At 38.7% G+C, this 13,822-nt stretch overlaps 1 protein-coding gene across 7 annotated transcripts in view; it reads left to right on the forward strand.

The window, feature by feature from the left end:
• The first annotated feature begins 1,989 nt into the window (after positions 1 to 1,989).
• The window catches only part of COL15A1 (collagen type XV alpha 1 chain), a 120,073-nt gene continuing 108,240 nt past the window's right edge, over positions 1,990 to 13,822 (forward strand). For 3 of the 7 annotated variants that reach the window (XM_074542227.1, XM_074542220.1, XM_074542236.1), the window contains exons 1-2: positions 1,992 to 2,300; positions 2,419 to 2,501. In XM_074542227.1, coding sequence (XP_074398328.1) covers positions 2,290 to 2,300; positions 2,419 to 2,501 — 94 coding nt within the window. In that variant the 5' untranslated portion in view covers positions 1,992 to 2,289. Of the gene's footprint in view, positions 2,301 to 2,418; positions 2,502 to 13,822 lie in introns of all 7 variants that reach the window. The other 4 variants (XM_026790202.2, XM_074542216.1, XM_074542218.1 and 1 more) reach the window with 3 other exon arrangements.

Raw genomic sequence — 13,822 nt, forward strand, 5'->3', positions numbered from 1 at the left:
ATATCCAGCAGAAACTAAAGGCACTTTCAGCAGCATTTCATGTAGATGGTTTGCATGAATAGCCTATTGCTTCCTTCATTTCTATGGGTTTTCTAAAATTGGAGGAAAAATCCATCCAATAAGGCTTTGCTGTGTATACTGTAAAAATTGATTACAAGTTTTATAAATCTGGAGACTGCTTCTATATTTGTCTCTTATATATGTTAGTCTACTTAAGATACCAAGACAGACATATGTTTGCCATATATACTGGATTAAAAACTCTATTGCAACAGGAAGGATTACACAGGTAAGCCACATTTTGTGTGGATAGAGAGACAGAAAGTTCCTTTTTTCCTGTCAAAGGAAGGAAGTGAGTTAAAAAATAGTTCAACAGGACTAACAATAGCTCTTGTTTAGCTATTGCTAAATATTAAACTGGAAAAAAAAAGGAAAAAAAAATGGAAAAGTAAGCCAAGCTTACATACATACATACTTACTTGCATATATAAAGAGATTTTCCATGAATGCTTAAAACCGCAGTATTTTCTCTAAGGATAACATATATATAGTGTGCAAGATAAAGGCATAAAGTATGATTTGATCAAATGTTACAAACGCTGTTCCTGTAAACAGTTTGGCTGGTGGTAACAAGGGAAAAGTTTCATGGAGAAAGAAAGCAAAATGATGACAGCCTCAAGAAAAAAGGTGAATGATGAAACGTTTTTTCAGCCCTGATACAGTACTGTGGGCCTAAAAACAGCGGTTTTTTGGTCCTCCGAAGAAGATAAAACTGTGTGGGTTTATATTAAGACACTTGATTAAAGATAATTTGATCTCTTCATTCCTTGTTATTATGGAGAAGGTAGATAGCAAATACTGGTCTGCAGCTTAGTTTAAATTATACCTGGAGAGACCTGACCTGTTGTGGTTTCTAACCAAAAAGAGAAGTCTGGAGTAGAATAAATATTCTAGATTTTTAAGCTCTAACCTCTGTATTTCCTATTTAACAAAATGTAAATAAACAAACTAGCAATCAAAAAACTCCAACAACAGCAACAACAAAAGCCACTACAATAATGCAGTAACAAACCTCCCCCAAAACTGCCAATTAATTACCACCATCTTCTAACTCAAACATTTTATTCAGAGTAAAATGAAATTTTTCTTAATTTTGTTTATTGTTTGGGATTGTTCTTTCATTACAGCAAAAAACTTTGCTCCTCTCTTTCTTCCACTTCCCATCCTAGGTAAATCCCTTTTTAGTTTTGATTCTCCTAAGGTGATCTTCAGCACTTTTCAGCCTAGATCTACCAAAAGCCCAACTGGTCTCTTTCCACACACAGAACCTTCCAAGCTCTCTGCCTCCCCAGTCAAAAAGTGACAATTGCAGCCTTTGTTAAACATCTGATGACTTAAAAATTGTCAGATTATTTTCAAGCATATCCCTGCAGAATTTCTTCCTTGGGCAACAGCTAGCTTTGTAGAACTACAAGTGGAAAAAAATGCTTTTCAGTGAATTAGGAGGGAGGAGTGAAGTAACACTTTTAATGGAAACTATTAGAAATGCTCAGCTACAGGATCTCTACAGGAGACACGTATGTGCAGCTGCTGAGGTAGGGACACACTCTCAAACTACATGCAGGGTGTAAATCTCTGTAAATATGAGGATTAAACTTACAAAGCTTGTCACTGTGTACTTCAAAATGTCTTTGTAGGTGACAAAATCTGTAAGACAGTGCAGGTGTGAATCCCAGGCGCTGCTTGCCATTTAATTGCTGCTCTGTCCTGCTCATACCTTCAAACTTTCTTCTGATAAATTTGGCTAAAATGGCAGGAGAAATGTCCATTCCCTGTAGGAATTTGTATCACTGCCTGTGTAACGCTGGATGGAAGGATGTTGGAGGTCGTATTTTATTCAGTAAGTGGAGGTTGTGAGCAGGCGGGAGGGGAAGCTGGAGACGCTGTGCTGCTGCCTGTCAGGGTACACAGCAGTTAAAGACAGGGCTGGGTAATGTCAGGGCTGGGATGGTGTACAGCAGTAAGGGGTGTCCATCCATAAATACAGTAGGAAGTTTTCGGCAGTGGTCTGACAGGAAAGTCTACACGGAGTCAGATTTCAGAGCTGGAGCAGTGAATTGCAGTGAGTCACACAGAGAGCCTGAGTGCTGCCTTTGTTCCACTTGTGTCTGAACGTTGGAGGCGAAACAGCAGGCTCCAGTTTTTATTAACTTCTTATTTTCATAAGCATAAAACTCATGTGCACTGCACTTTCTTCTCACTTAAGTTCTTTCCACTGACTTTCAGAAAATGCTCTCATGGTAAGAACTCTTGCTTCTAAATTTTACGTTTTCTTTTTTTCCCCCCATGTGTTTCTGTGTTACACTCTTTGGTCTCATTCTTCCCCCACCCCCCTTTTTTTTGGCACACCTGCTCCAGGCATGCCTGGTGGACCTGGGACTTGTCGCTACTGCTCTTTGGCTTGTCAATCCATGCCGGTGCAGCAGCTCAGATCATAGAAGGTAAGGCTTCTCCAAATCAGGTTTATCATTTGAGAGTAAGTGTGGATTTTAAGATTTGCTTTCCTAATATGGAAAGAGACTCTACCATTTCAGATCTTCGTTTTATCTGCTGCTTACTGCTTTATCATTTCATATAGGAAAGCTGCTGTGAGTTCGGAGCTTAAATTCCCATTCATTCTGGATGAGGGTAAATAAATACATTGGTTCTCCGGCTCTAAGGCAGCCTATCATGACAGCTTTCACAACATATCTTCAGAGTGTAATCATTAACAGAAAGTACTGTAAGGAATTCAGAATACTGCATGTTTTTACAATTAGGATAGATAGATGTGTCACTGTGGGCACATCAGGAATGTGCCAGGCATGGTGTGAGTGCAGACATAGATGTGATGCTCCTTCCAGTGCATAGAAATTTCTCCTGGTAAAAGTCTGAACAAATTGAGATTTTCTAATCTCTTGAGTTAAATGTTTCATTTTACCAGTCCAGTCTTCATGGACTTTCAGTGAAAAGTCTTTTTGTAATTTCAGATCATACGTTCTTGTAACACAGCCAAATTCCTCAGCATCTCTGGAAGGCACAGCCTTACATTTAACTAGTGAGAGAGAACACTGATTTAAAAGTTTACATGTAATTTTGAGAAAAAACTTTCACATATTACTTTGCCATTAGGAATGGTGATATTTACACCAAAAAGCTTTTTGAACTCTCTTGCAAAACTTGTTGGCATTTGTTATGTAAATGACTTCTAGATAACTGTGTGATAGGAGCATTAGAAAGTATTGATGGGAAGTAGATACCAGACATGAAGACTTTAATGTTACTCAATGGTTTTTCCCTTTCAATTGACACTGTCATAGATCACTGACACTTTGGTATCTAAAAGACAAAGCCCCAGGTAATTATTTCAGTAGGAGAAAAAGTCACAGATTGGTTAGCACTAAAAATTGCTATAGGTACAGATGAGAAATATGTAATGATGTACATGTAATTAATTAAGGAAACAAACAGAAACCAGCTCTTAGAATTAAGAACTGTATATTTAAATGGTGACTGTTATATTGTTTATCCACTGGAGGCAGATCTGTTGCATCAGGTAAAAATGTTTTTCTTGAGCTGATGAATTACAGTGCATGAGAGGTCTGGACAGGAGAGAACCAAATTTTGGCACACATAAGTAAATAATCAGAGGATCATTAGAGCAGCAAGTAAAGGGACAAAACCTGCAAATATTTATTTGACACACAACTTCTTTTTGGTGGATCTATGCTTTCCATTACCTGAAGATTTATTTTTTTTTTTTAATCTCCTACCTGTGAACGTCAGATCAGATGTCAGAAGTAGGAAAGATAATCACTATTGTTTCTGCACAGTTTCTTCCAGTGCAGAATTTTACTGCTGCTGGAAGGACTCCTAACCTTACCCTGAATGAAGATCAAGTGAGGTTATGGAAGTGTCCTAAGATCACTGGAGACTTAGACACTGCTCTGGGAATATGTTTCATCATGATTGTCTTGGCCTTATATTCCCTACTCATTTGTCTGTTAATACAGAAGTTTCTGTTCCCAAATGTTTACTAAATATTTTCACATCTGATTTTAAAGTGCTTGATATCATGGAGATCTCATGCTTTTCATTACACAGCACCTTTTCCTAATGCTTGATTTAAATTATTTCATCTTCTGAAATCAGGTGTTGAATTCTAGAGACAGGAACAATATTCCTTTCCTTCTGGTGCTGCAAATACATGACTAATAGAAATCCTACCTGTAACTGAAGAGAAGAATTTCATACTTTAAATCTTTCAGTCTAGCTTCTGGAGAAATAACCTCATTTTCCTTTCTCACAGTTCCTTTCAGCAGTAAAGTGCACAGAAATAAACTGTGTATTTAAGATGAAAATGCTTGGAGACACAGAGCGATGAATTGGCTCTCTGGTATTCAGCCTTTTGCTGCTAAATGTATGCTTTCTCCAGTGTCCTTTTGATCACTGTCTCCTTCTAGGTTACTGCTTTCCAGGATTCTCCAGCCCTGTGAATAATGCTGTACTGCTTTTCTGAGCCTCACTCTACTCCATCTACCCATAGCACAGATGGGTATCTCTAAATTCATTTGAATGAACGAGAAACTGTGAATGAGTAAGTGCAGTTTAGAGCAACAGCACAGGTGCCTTCTGTTGTACCATTGTGCTGGCTACATGCAAAAAGGAAAAAATACCTTCAGATGTTCTTCAGTTGGTTAAATAATGGCAAGACAATTATTCAGCGATTGAACTATTCACTGAGGGATGGGGAAGGGGTAACTTATTTTTTACAAACCTGAAAACAATGTAGTGACCCTCAGATTTTAGAAATATTTGCCATCTTTGCCTTCACCATCTTTGTCTTCTTGTCTTCCCCAGGGGAGCACTGCATTGTGGACTAGGGTTGAGGGTGCTGAACAAAGCAAAAGCCTCAGCAGATGTCCAGCAGAGGGCTTAAGCTCTTTTATGACTTTGTGAGTGATACTAGAAAGACTAGAAAATTTTAATTTTTAAAAAAGATTTCCTATCAGGAATAATGTTTTGACCAAGTCTTGTTTCTCTTGAGGAAATTGTGTACTTATGATTATTTCCTACATAGAAAAAGGAGGGAGGGGGGAAAGAATGATGGGAAGTTGTCATTCAGATGACAGCCTCTGAAATTGTTTGAGAACTTCTGGGCTCTATTTTAACTTTTTAGTAAACTTATGAGATGTTGGGTCTTTTAGTAGAAGTGTTGCTTTCATTTCCAAGTCCTGGAATTTCTGGCTACTGCTTTCATGGTAAAATAAAATAGCAAATAAAAAAAAGAAAGTATCTAAAAACTTACATTTGAAGTAATGAACTACTAGTTGTAAACCAAATATTTAAAATTTTGAAATATTTAGTTCAAAACTTTAAAATTCAGTTGCACGGTCTGCAAATTGATGTGATTTGATTATTATTTCAACAGAACTTCAAAGAAATAATGTCACCTTGCTTCAGGGTGAAACTGAACAGGAGTTCTGACATCTCAACAGTTTCTCTGAGTTAGAATGATGAATTTTACTATCTCTGCTGAAAGTTTTCAGTCCATTTCATTGCAGCTAGCACTGCACATGTGCAAATAGGTAAAGAATAAAATGCTTTCTTCCTCTTCATCCATATGTTGTGTTATTTGAACCATGGGGACCTTTTGCAGTTTTTCTCTTGTGTTCACAAAAATTTTGCAAATACAGTGCCCTATTCTTCTTGGGTCTGTGCAGGAGGACTGCAGATATGTTCGTATCTTAATTAATTACTTAATCACTTCTCTTCTGTTAAATTGACAATTAAGCATGTATCTATCTGTTCATAAAAGTGTGGTCTGTCTTATTCATCTGGTACTGCCTTGCAGTGCATCTACTTGGCCCTTAATGATGCCTGATAATGTATCTTGATTTACACTAATTACCCTGGCTGCTTTTAACATGTTCTGCTTCTTCAACAACAAAATAAGTTAGTGAACTGAAGGTACTCAGAGCAAAGCCTTAAACTTGCTGGCACCCAAACTGTGGACAGACATAAAGTTAGAAAATCTCAGTGCTAGCCTTGCTGAAGTTTGAGTGATAGACTCCTACCTATGACTTGCTCTAGCTTCTTGCGGAAGTGACATTTATTTTTCTAGGCTGTCTAGATATTTATCAGTGTTTTTCAGTTCTTTACAGTCAAATCAGTGCCTGCATTTTAAAAAAATGTTTTTAAAATGTTTAAATGTGTGTGGCTCTGCAGTTTATGTTATGTTTATGAGCACTAAAAGAAGCTTTACAAATTTCTCATTGACATCTGGGTTTTATTATTAGCCAAGCTGAACAGCTCTTTCTTGGCCTAAGTAACATGCTTAGCTATAGTTTACATAAAGTAAATATTTGTCTCTTTCATTGGCCCTCTGTACACAGAAAGGCTGTCATTAGGCTGTTGGCATAAACTTTGCACTCCTGACCTGCTGAGTTTAATGGAGGAATTGTGAATTACTGACTTTCATTGGCTGATGATCAGCTGGTGTGATTCTTACAAGCAGAGAACCGGAACTTCTCTTCACAGCAAACTGACATTATGAGTGTAAACAAACTTGTCTATGCATCCAAAATCTTGTTTCTGCCAAATAATTACTGTACGTGCTCTGAGTGTCAAATGTGGGCAATCACATGTGTCATGGGGATGGCTCAGTCCATTCTTTCCAAAGACAGGACACAATTACAGTGATAATAAAGCACAGTCCTCCTTAAAGAGAACTCAGATGGCACTGCAATCCTCTTGTACCAGAATGAGCATTTGGACATCATCAAACTGCAATTAAGTCTAAATTGAATGAGCCACTGTGATTCTTCAGGCACGTCCTCAAGCTGTTACCAGCTGTTGTGCATGTTTTCAATGTGGAGCTGAGCCTGATTTCATAGTTGATAAAAAGCCTTTCCATGCAAAACACAGTAATTTACAATAGAAAATCACTTTGTTTCAGATGGGGTCATCTCTTTCAGTAGCTGAAGAGACTAATAACACCAGTAGAACAAACCTGATTTAGAAAATTTGTTCCATTCTGTCACTTTTCTAAATGGATTCTTTTTCTATGCAATGCCCTCTACACGTTAATTCTCTTGGACTATAAACCACATGCTTCCTAAGCAACTCTACCAGGCAACAGAAGACATTTTTTAGACTTTTTTTTTGAGGCCTCAGAAGAGGAAACCAGCTGGGGTGGATATAGTGTTATAATGACAGTCTTCATTTCCTCTCTGAAGGCGTCCTCGGGCACACTAGAAGTCTGGAGTAAGCAGTTGTTTCCATGATCTTGAATTGAACTCAAAATCACATTTGTGTTTGCATTTGCCACTTGCGTTTAGATTTGAAGGATCATTTCAATAAATGAGCATCAGGAGGAAAGATTTGACTGTATTACTTATGTTTGGTATATTCAAAGGGTTCCAAAGAACATATTTCTTACTCCAAAGAACATGTTAATTATGAGATCAAATGCTTGTTTTGGAGGATGTCTGCCCCTTTGGTTGTGGTTTCTTCCCCTTGCCTTTGCTGTGTTAGCTATGGATCAGGTTTTTCTTGTAGTGGTGTCTCACATTTAACCAAATTCATGCAGTACCTTTGCCAATTTATGCAAGAGTGCCTTGTCTAGAAAGACAGTAAATTTTACAGTTCAGTGAATTCTGATTGCTTTATTTAGGCTGTCATTAATGGTAACTATTTAAGAGAGTATGTCTATTTATCATCATTAATTTTAAGTCCTCAAACAATCTTTTGCCATTTGGCCAACGCACACGATTACAGCAGGTTCATAAAACAACAAAATCAAACAGCAATTTAGACTGTGGTTAATTCTCTTCATGAAACCTTCCCATCTCTAGCAGCTCCTGCTCCCAAACCTAAAAATTCACAAATGTTGCAGAGAGTCAAATACAGGTAGAATTCTCCCAAAGAATGAGTAAAATTAAAAAACCTCAGTTTTAATGTATTTGCATATGAGCAGCATGAAATGACAGATGTATTATTCAGGATACTGGTCAGAAAACCTTGGAAAAAGCAACTGAAGAATGTATCCTGAAAAAAAATTGGAGTGTTTTAAATAATTTGTAGCTGCCTTACAGCCCAGTATGAGGAGAACTGGAGACTGTACCAATTTTTCCTGAAGGGTTCTGAGAAGAACCAGGATTTTCTGCAGCCACTCAAATGTGTTTCATTCCAAACATTCAATTGCTGGAAGCCTAAATCTGGTAATGGTGATTCAGCAATGAGATTTGAATATGAACTGCCCCATCAGTCATGGTCTTTCGCTTCACCTTTAGTACAGAAGACAAAATATTAACAAGTAAGTGCTTTAGCCAGTTCATTCCATATTTGAGAACCTCTTGGATCTTATAACATTGGGTCTACCTCCTCTGCTGCTTCTGAATCCACTTGTTGCTGTGAAGAGTTACTGCAGTAACTTAGAACTGCTCAGGTAGCATTAACTTCCAGTCCTATTTGTGACATATCTTCCTCTGAACTGTGAAATGAGAGTTCCAGACAAAGTCATGATGTCTGGCTCTGCTGTTTTGGAAAGCTGAATATAGCTTTTGGCTTTCTCTGTACTTTTTTGGTGGTTGGTGACCAAGATGGCATTATAACATCTATCATTACTCATTGCATTTTATAATCACTGCCCTTCTTACAAGTGACAAACATAACCTAATTCAAGGAGAACAGAACCCACCTAGAAATAATTTTAAATTCTGTGCTGCCTGCTAAAGAGTAAGTTGACGACTCTTGAGAGAAAAGAATAGTGCTCTAAGACATGCTTCAAAATTTCCTATAAGCAGGGGATATTTTGAATAGCCTGTAACTGGAGTTTGCTGAAAAACAGTTTCAGAACATAAACCTGTGTGACATCCAAGCTCTGATTCATCTCTGGTGATATTTAATGTAAGTACACTCAAACAGCAAAATGAAACATATGAAGTTGCAAACAGGGTCAGGTAGCATGGGAAAATTATAGAGACACTGTCTGAGAGCACGGGGATGAGCTCAGGAAAGTCAAAACCCAGTTGGGATTAAATTTATCAAGGGAAGAGAAAAGCAACAACAAAGGCTTTTACAGGTATACCAGAAGAAAAAAAAAAAAGTTTACAGCGCTTCATGAGACACATCCATGAGGGCTCATCAAACTGGCTGATACCACTGAGATAGAACTTTGAAATACAATCTTTGAAAGATTGTGTTGATCAGAAGATCCTGTGAATGGAAAGAAATCCAGTGTAACTCCTGTTTTCAAGAGCAAAGAGCAGGACCTGGGGATCTGCAGGCTGAGCAGCTGACCTCGGTTCCTGGGAAGGGGTGGGAGCACATAATTGTGGAGGACATTTTAGTAAGAACAAGGTGATTAGGAATAGTCAGCACAAAAGTGGGAAGGGGCAGATCTTGCCCAAAAATCTCATAGCCTTAAGTAATTAAATGACCAGCTCAGTGTGTGAGGAAAAGACAGCTGATATTTGTGGTCTTGAGTAAGACTTTCAGCACTGTCTCCTGTAACTTCCATGGAAATAAACTCTTGAAATAAGGACGAGATGAGCGAGCAGTTGACAACAGCCTGACCTACACGTGCTTGAAGGGGTGTAACCAGTGGTATGAAGTGCAGTTACTGAGTGCCAGTGTCCTCTCCATCAGTGTACTACTCTGTGGTGCATTCTGAGTCCAACACTCCTTAACATCTTCATTCACAACATGGATGATGTGATAGACTGAACCCTGAGCATCTCAGGTAGAACCCAGTCCTGAAATCAAGAGCAATCCCTTCAAAAATGTTACAACTTGAGTACCGTGGCTCTTGGAGCCCGGGCTGGCTCTTGGAACTCCGGCTCAATGCCAGGAGTGGGGAACTGCCTCGGTGTGGGGATTTACCAGAGACAGAACCTTTAGAAACACTTGCTCTAAGATGCCAGACACAAGCCAAAGAACCAGACAGAGGAGAAAGGAGAAGGCTCTCCATCTTGAGGTTCCACAAGAAAGGACTCATTCCATGTAAAGCGATCAGAAACAAAAAGCCTTGGGCACGCCTGTGCAAGGGGCTGAGTTCAGATGCAAGTCAGGAGGTGGATACAAACAGCTAACCAATAGGGAATCCTCAGGGGTGGAATGAGGGAGTTATGTCGAGTGTCTGGGGCCAGTTGGGGTAGGAGGGCGGGGAGGATGGGTCACATGGGCCAATGGGGCTTCGGGTAGTAGGGGAATTCCAAAGGGATGTTGCAGGTTTAAGTGGCAGGGAAGGTTAGGGAACAAAAGGGGCTGGGTTGCCTTGACAGGCAGGGAAAGAGATGGAACAAGCGGCGGGGAATGGCATGAGGGACAGCTTTGAGGGAGGGTAAAACCGGGGGTAAACCAATAGAGGGAGAACATGGGAGTAAAGCAGAATGAACCACTTAACAAGGAATCAATAAAATAAATTCGAACCACAACGCTTGAGCTGTGAGCCATCCCATGGGAAAAACCAGGCAACTAGAAAGAGTGGATCTGTTTGGGACTGGAAAAGAACTGTATAGCTTTTCTAAATTTATTCTTTTCTCCTCTTTGACCATACCAAAGAAATGGGACCAGATGACAGTATGTATCAAGATCATATCTTGTATCTATGTATCTTTTTTCCCCACCATTATGCATATACGCTGTATCATTGTATGTTTGATGTCTTAATTTGATTGCTAACAGCTATCAAGCACGGGCTGCAGGTACAACATTTCTAGAAATATATGAATTTAGAGTTGTTGCTGCTTGTCCCTGTGTTTCTTTCTGTCCCACAGAAGATGTCTGTCTCAGCACTGTTATGTTGCATGAGAAAGTAAACCTTCAGGTGTAAAAAAGTTGTGAATAATTAAAACAAATGTGCTGGTAGCTTGAGTAATTATTAGGCATTAATGTGTACATAGTGGTCTACAAAGCAAACTATGGGGAAAATAATGCAAAAGCTAAGGCTTTTCTAGGAATCCTGTAATTTTTGGAATTCTTAACACCAAAATATCCGTTGATCAGGAATCCTTCTTGCCAGTGCTTTGGCTACCTCACAGAGGGAGGTGTGAGGGAGCAGTGTCTCCCCACAGTAAGGATTTTTACTTCTGCCATTCTGCTTTGATTAGCTATGGACCAACTTAATACACTGCGTCACTTGTGTGAATGTGATGCTTTTTTATTCTCAGAGGGCCAAGGTCTTAGCTTTTCTTAGTCTTCAACTTTCCAAAGGCTGTTCCAGTTCCATCTGTTTCAACACTCTGCCAAACCAGCACAGCTCTTGACTTGGTAAGGCGGAACCACTCATCTGTAATGAATGCTCCACAGTTGTGCTGCCACTTTGTGGTGCTTGTGGGTGTGGGTATACATTACTTGAACCCTCTCATGCTTTCCACAGCAAAAAACAAGCAAACATTTCATCCTGTTCAGGCTAGCTATAAATGTGGTTTAACCCACATGGTTTGATTTTTTTTAGTTTCTGTCTTTAGTTTCTTTTACATGCAATTACAGGAAAGGTATAAAACACAGACTAGTTTTGAAAGTTGTCTCAGCTGAAAAGATCTGGCTCTTGATCAAAATAACCTATTAGTTATTGTAGTGAAATAGTATTAATATAAAAATACTTACCTAAAAGAGTTTTACTTTTCAGTTCTATAATGTCATATTAGTGTATAGCTCCGTTTGTTTTTACCAAACAATACTTGACTGAACTCAAAGTACTGCTTAAGGTGTCCTTATATTATAATCAAGGCTTTGATTCTACATCTATTTTTGTTTGGTTTTTTTGTATGTTGGGTTTTCAGGGGGTTTGGGGGGTGTATGCTTTTTTTTTTCCTGATGCACTTAAAGTGAAAATTAAATATATCAAGAGATGCAGATCGGAGAAATTAGTACCACATGGCAATATCCTGGTCCAGAGATATGATGAGTTGGGGAGTGGGGGTGGTGTTTAGTGCAAGTGTAAACATTCATAAAATTTCAAGAATGCTTTCTCAGTGGAAAAATAAACAAACCACTGGTGACCTGAGTATTGTAGCTTCTTTTTATCATTCTCTTGCAGAATTCCAAAAGACAGGATGGAATTGTGCCAACTCTGTTACCGCTTTGCCCACATGAGCTTTGATTTGTTCAACAAAGAAGTTTTCATTAAAAAAAAAAGGAAGTGAGGTTAAACTGCTGCTCCAACTAGGAGTTAACACAGACTCCCAAGTATTTATAGTATGAGTGTTAAATGAATGCTTGCTTACAAGCCCTCTGACACACTGAAGCTACTCATATTTTAAGTGTCCTATTTCAAGACATATTGTTTCCAGACACGTTGCAGAATTTCCATTAAGAGCAGTCAAAAGAAGCTGCTGTCTCATTTAGCTCCTATACAGTCCACCAAACAATAGTAAATACATGATCTGGTACAAATGCCTGAAACAACTATGGGGAAAGCAAGACTATCTACATGAATACCTTGTCTTGTTCTCTGTTCTGTGTGTAATTACAGTACCGTAGCCATACACTGAAGTATTTTGGAAATATTAACTATCCCTGTTATCTGTGTGTGATATGTTTATCTGATATGAACAAAAGGTTTTCCTGTGTCTGAATACTTAGCTCTGCTGTGTTTTCTTCATGGATGAATTTCTAAACCTACATCAGTGTAACACAAGCAATGCAGACTGAAATCATGAAGGAAAATTCATGTGGAACAGTCTGTTAGAATGACACCATCATCAAAATGGTTGACAGGTGGTGTTAATTTCCTCACTGAGGAGGCTGTGACAACTGTGTGCCTCCAACTTTTTAGCCTTTCCATTTTTGATTCACAGTATGTAGAAGGAGCAAACTTTGCATTTTGAAATCAGAAGAGGCAGGGAGACACTCAGCACTTGTCTCCTCATCCTCTTGCATCTGCACAAGGATCAGAGAGGAACTTGGTCATAACACCTTTATCTGTCCTGAAGTGGAAGTGGATCAGTTTGACAGGCTTCAGATGGTTCTCCACCTCTGTAATGGACATGAAACAAAGAGTTCTCAATGGCCAGTTTACTTAAAATACCTCTCATAAGGTGTAGGGAAAGCCTAAAGTTTGAGGGTCATATTCACATTATCTGTGGGTGTCCCAAACTGAGCCTGTCTTGATTAGAAGTTTAGAAACTTCAGGAATTATTCATCTGAAGATGAAGCTTTTTTGTTAAGCATCTAGAATAGCCTGCAGTGTACAGCACTTATTTCTGACAGGCTCTCTCTCACTTCATTGGTATATCACCATTTTGTCAGCTGCTCCTATTCAATATTCTATTATTGTTGACTTGTAGATCCTAGGTGCCTTTCTTAACAACTTCAGCTACCTTGTACCTCAAGAAGTTTCCACTCTTGGGCAAGGTGATGACATGGTCCTCATCATCTCTGTTTGAATGGTGGTAGAAACAACAGAGGCAGATTCTTTTTAGAGAATAAAACAGAGCAAAAGAATAAGTAGCAGCCAAAAGATGCAACAAAGGAAATTTTGATTGAGCAAATAGGGGAAAAAAATCTTCACCACGGCAGCAGTTAAGTCCTGGAAGAAGTTGGTGAGAGGGTTTGTGGAATCTCCATTCTTACAAACGTTCTAAACTTGACTAGATAGAATTCTTGACAACATTATTCTTCAGGATAGCCCTGCATTAAGCAGCACATTGGATTAGATGACTTTTGCAAGGCTCTTGCAAACTAGTTTTACCTGAGATTTTTAAAAAGGGAACTTAAAATTGGGTTTTGCATAATTAATTTGTTTCTGAGCCTCATTCTCAGTGATGTGATCACA

The sequence above is a fragment of the Zonotrichia albicollis genome, chromosome 1, assembly GCF_047830755.1.
Source record: "Zonotrichia albicollis isolate bZonAlb1 chromosome 1, bZonAlb1.hap1, whole genome shotgun sequence".
NCBI classification, from domain to species: domain Eukaryota; kingdom Metazoa; phylum Chordata; class Aves; order Passeriformes; family Passerellidae; genus Zonotrichia; species Zonotrichia albicollis.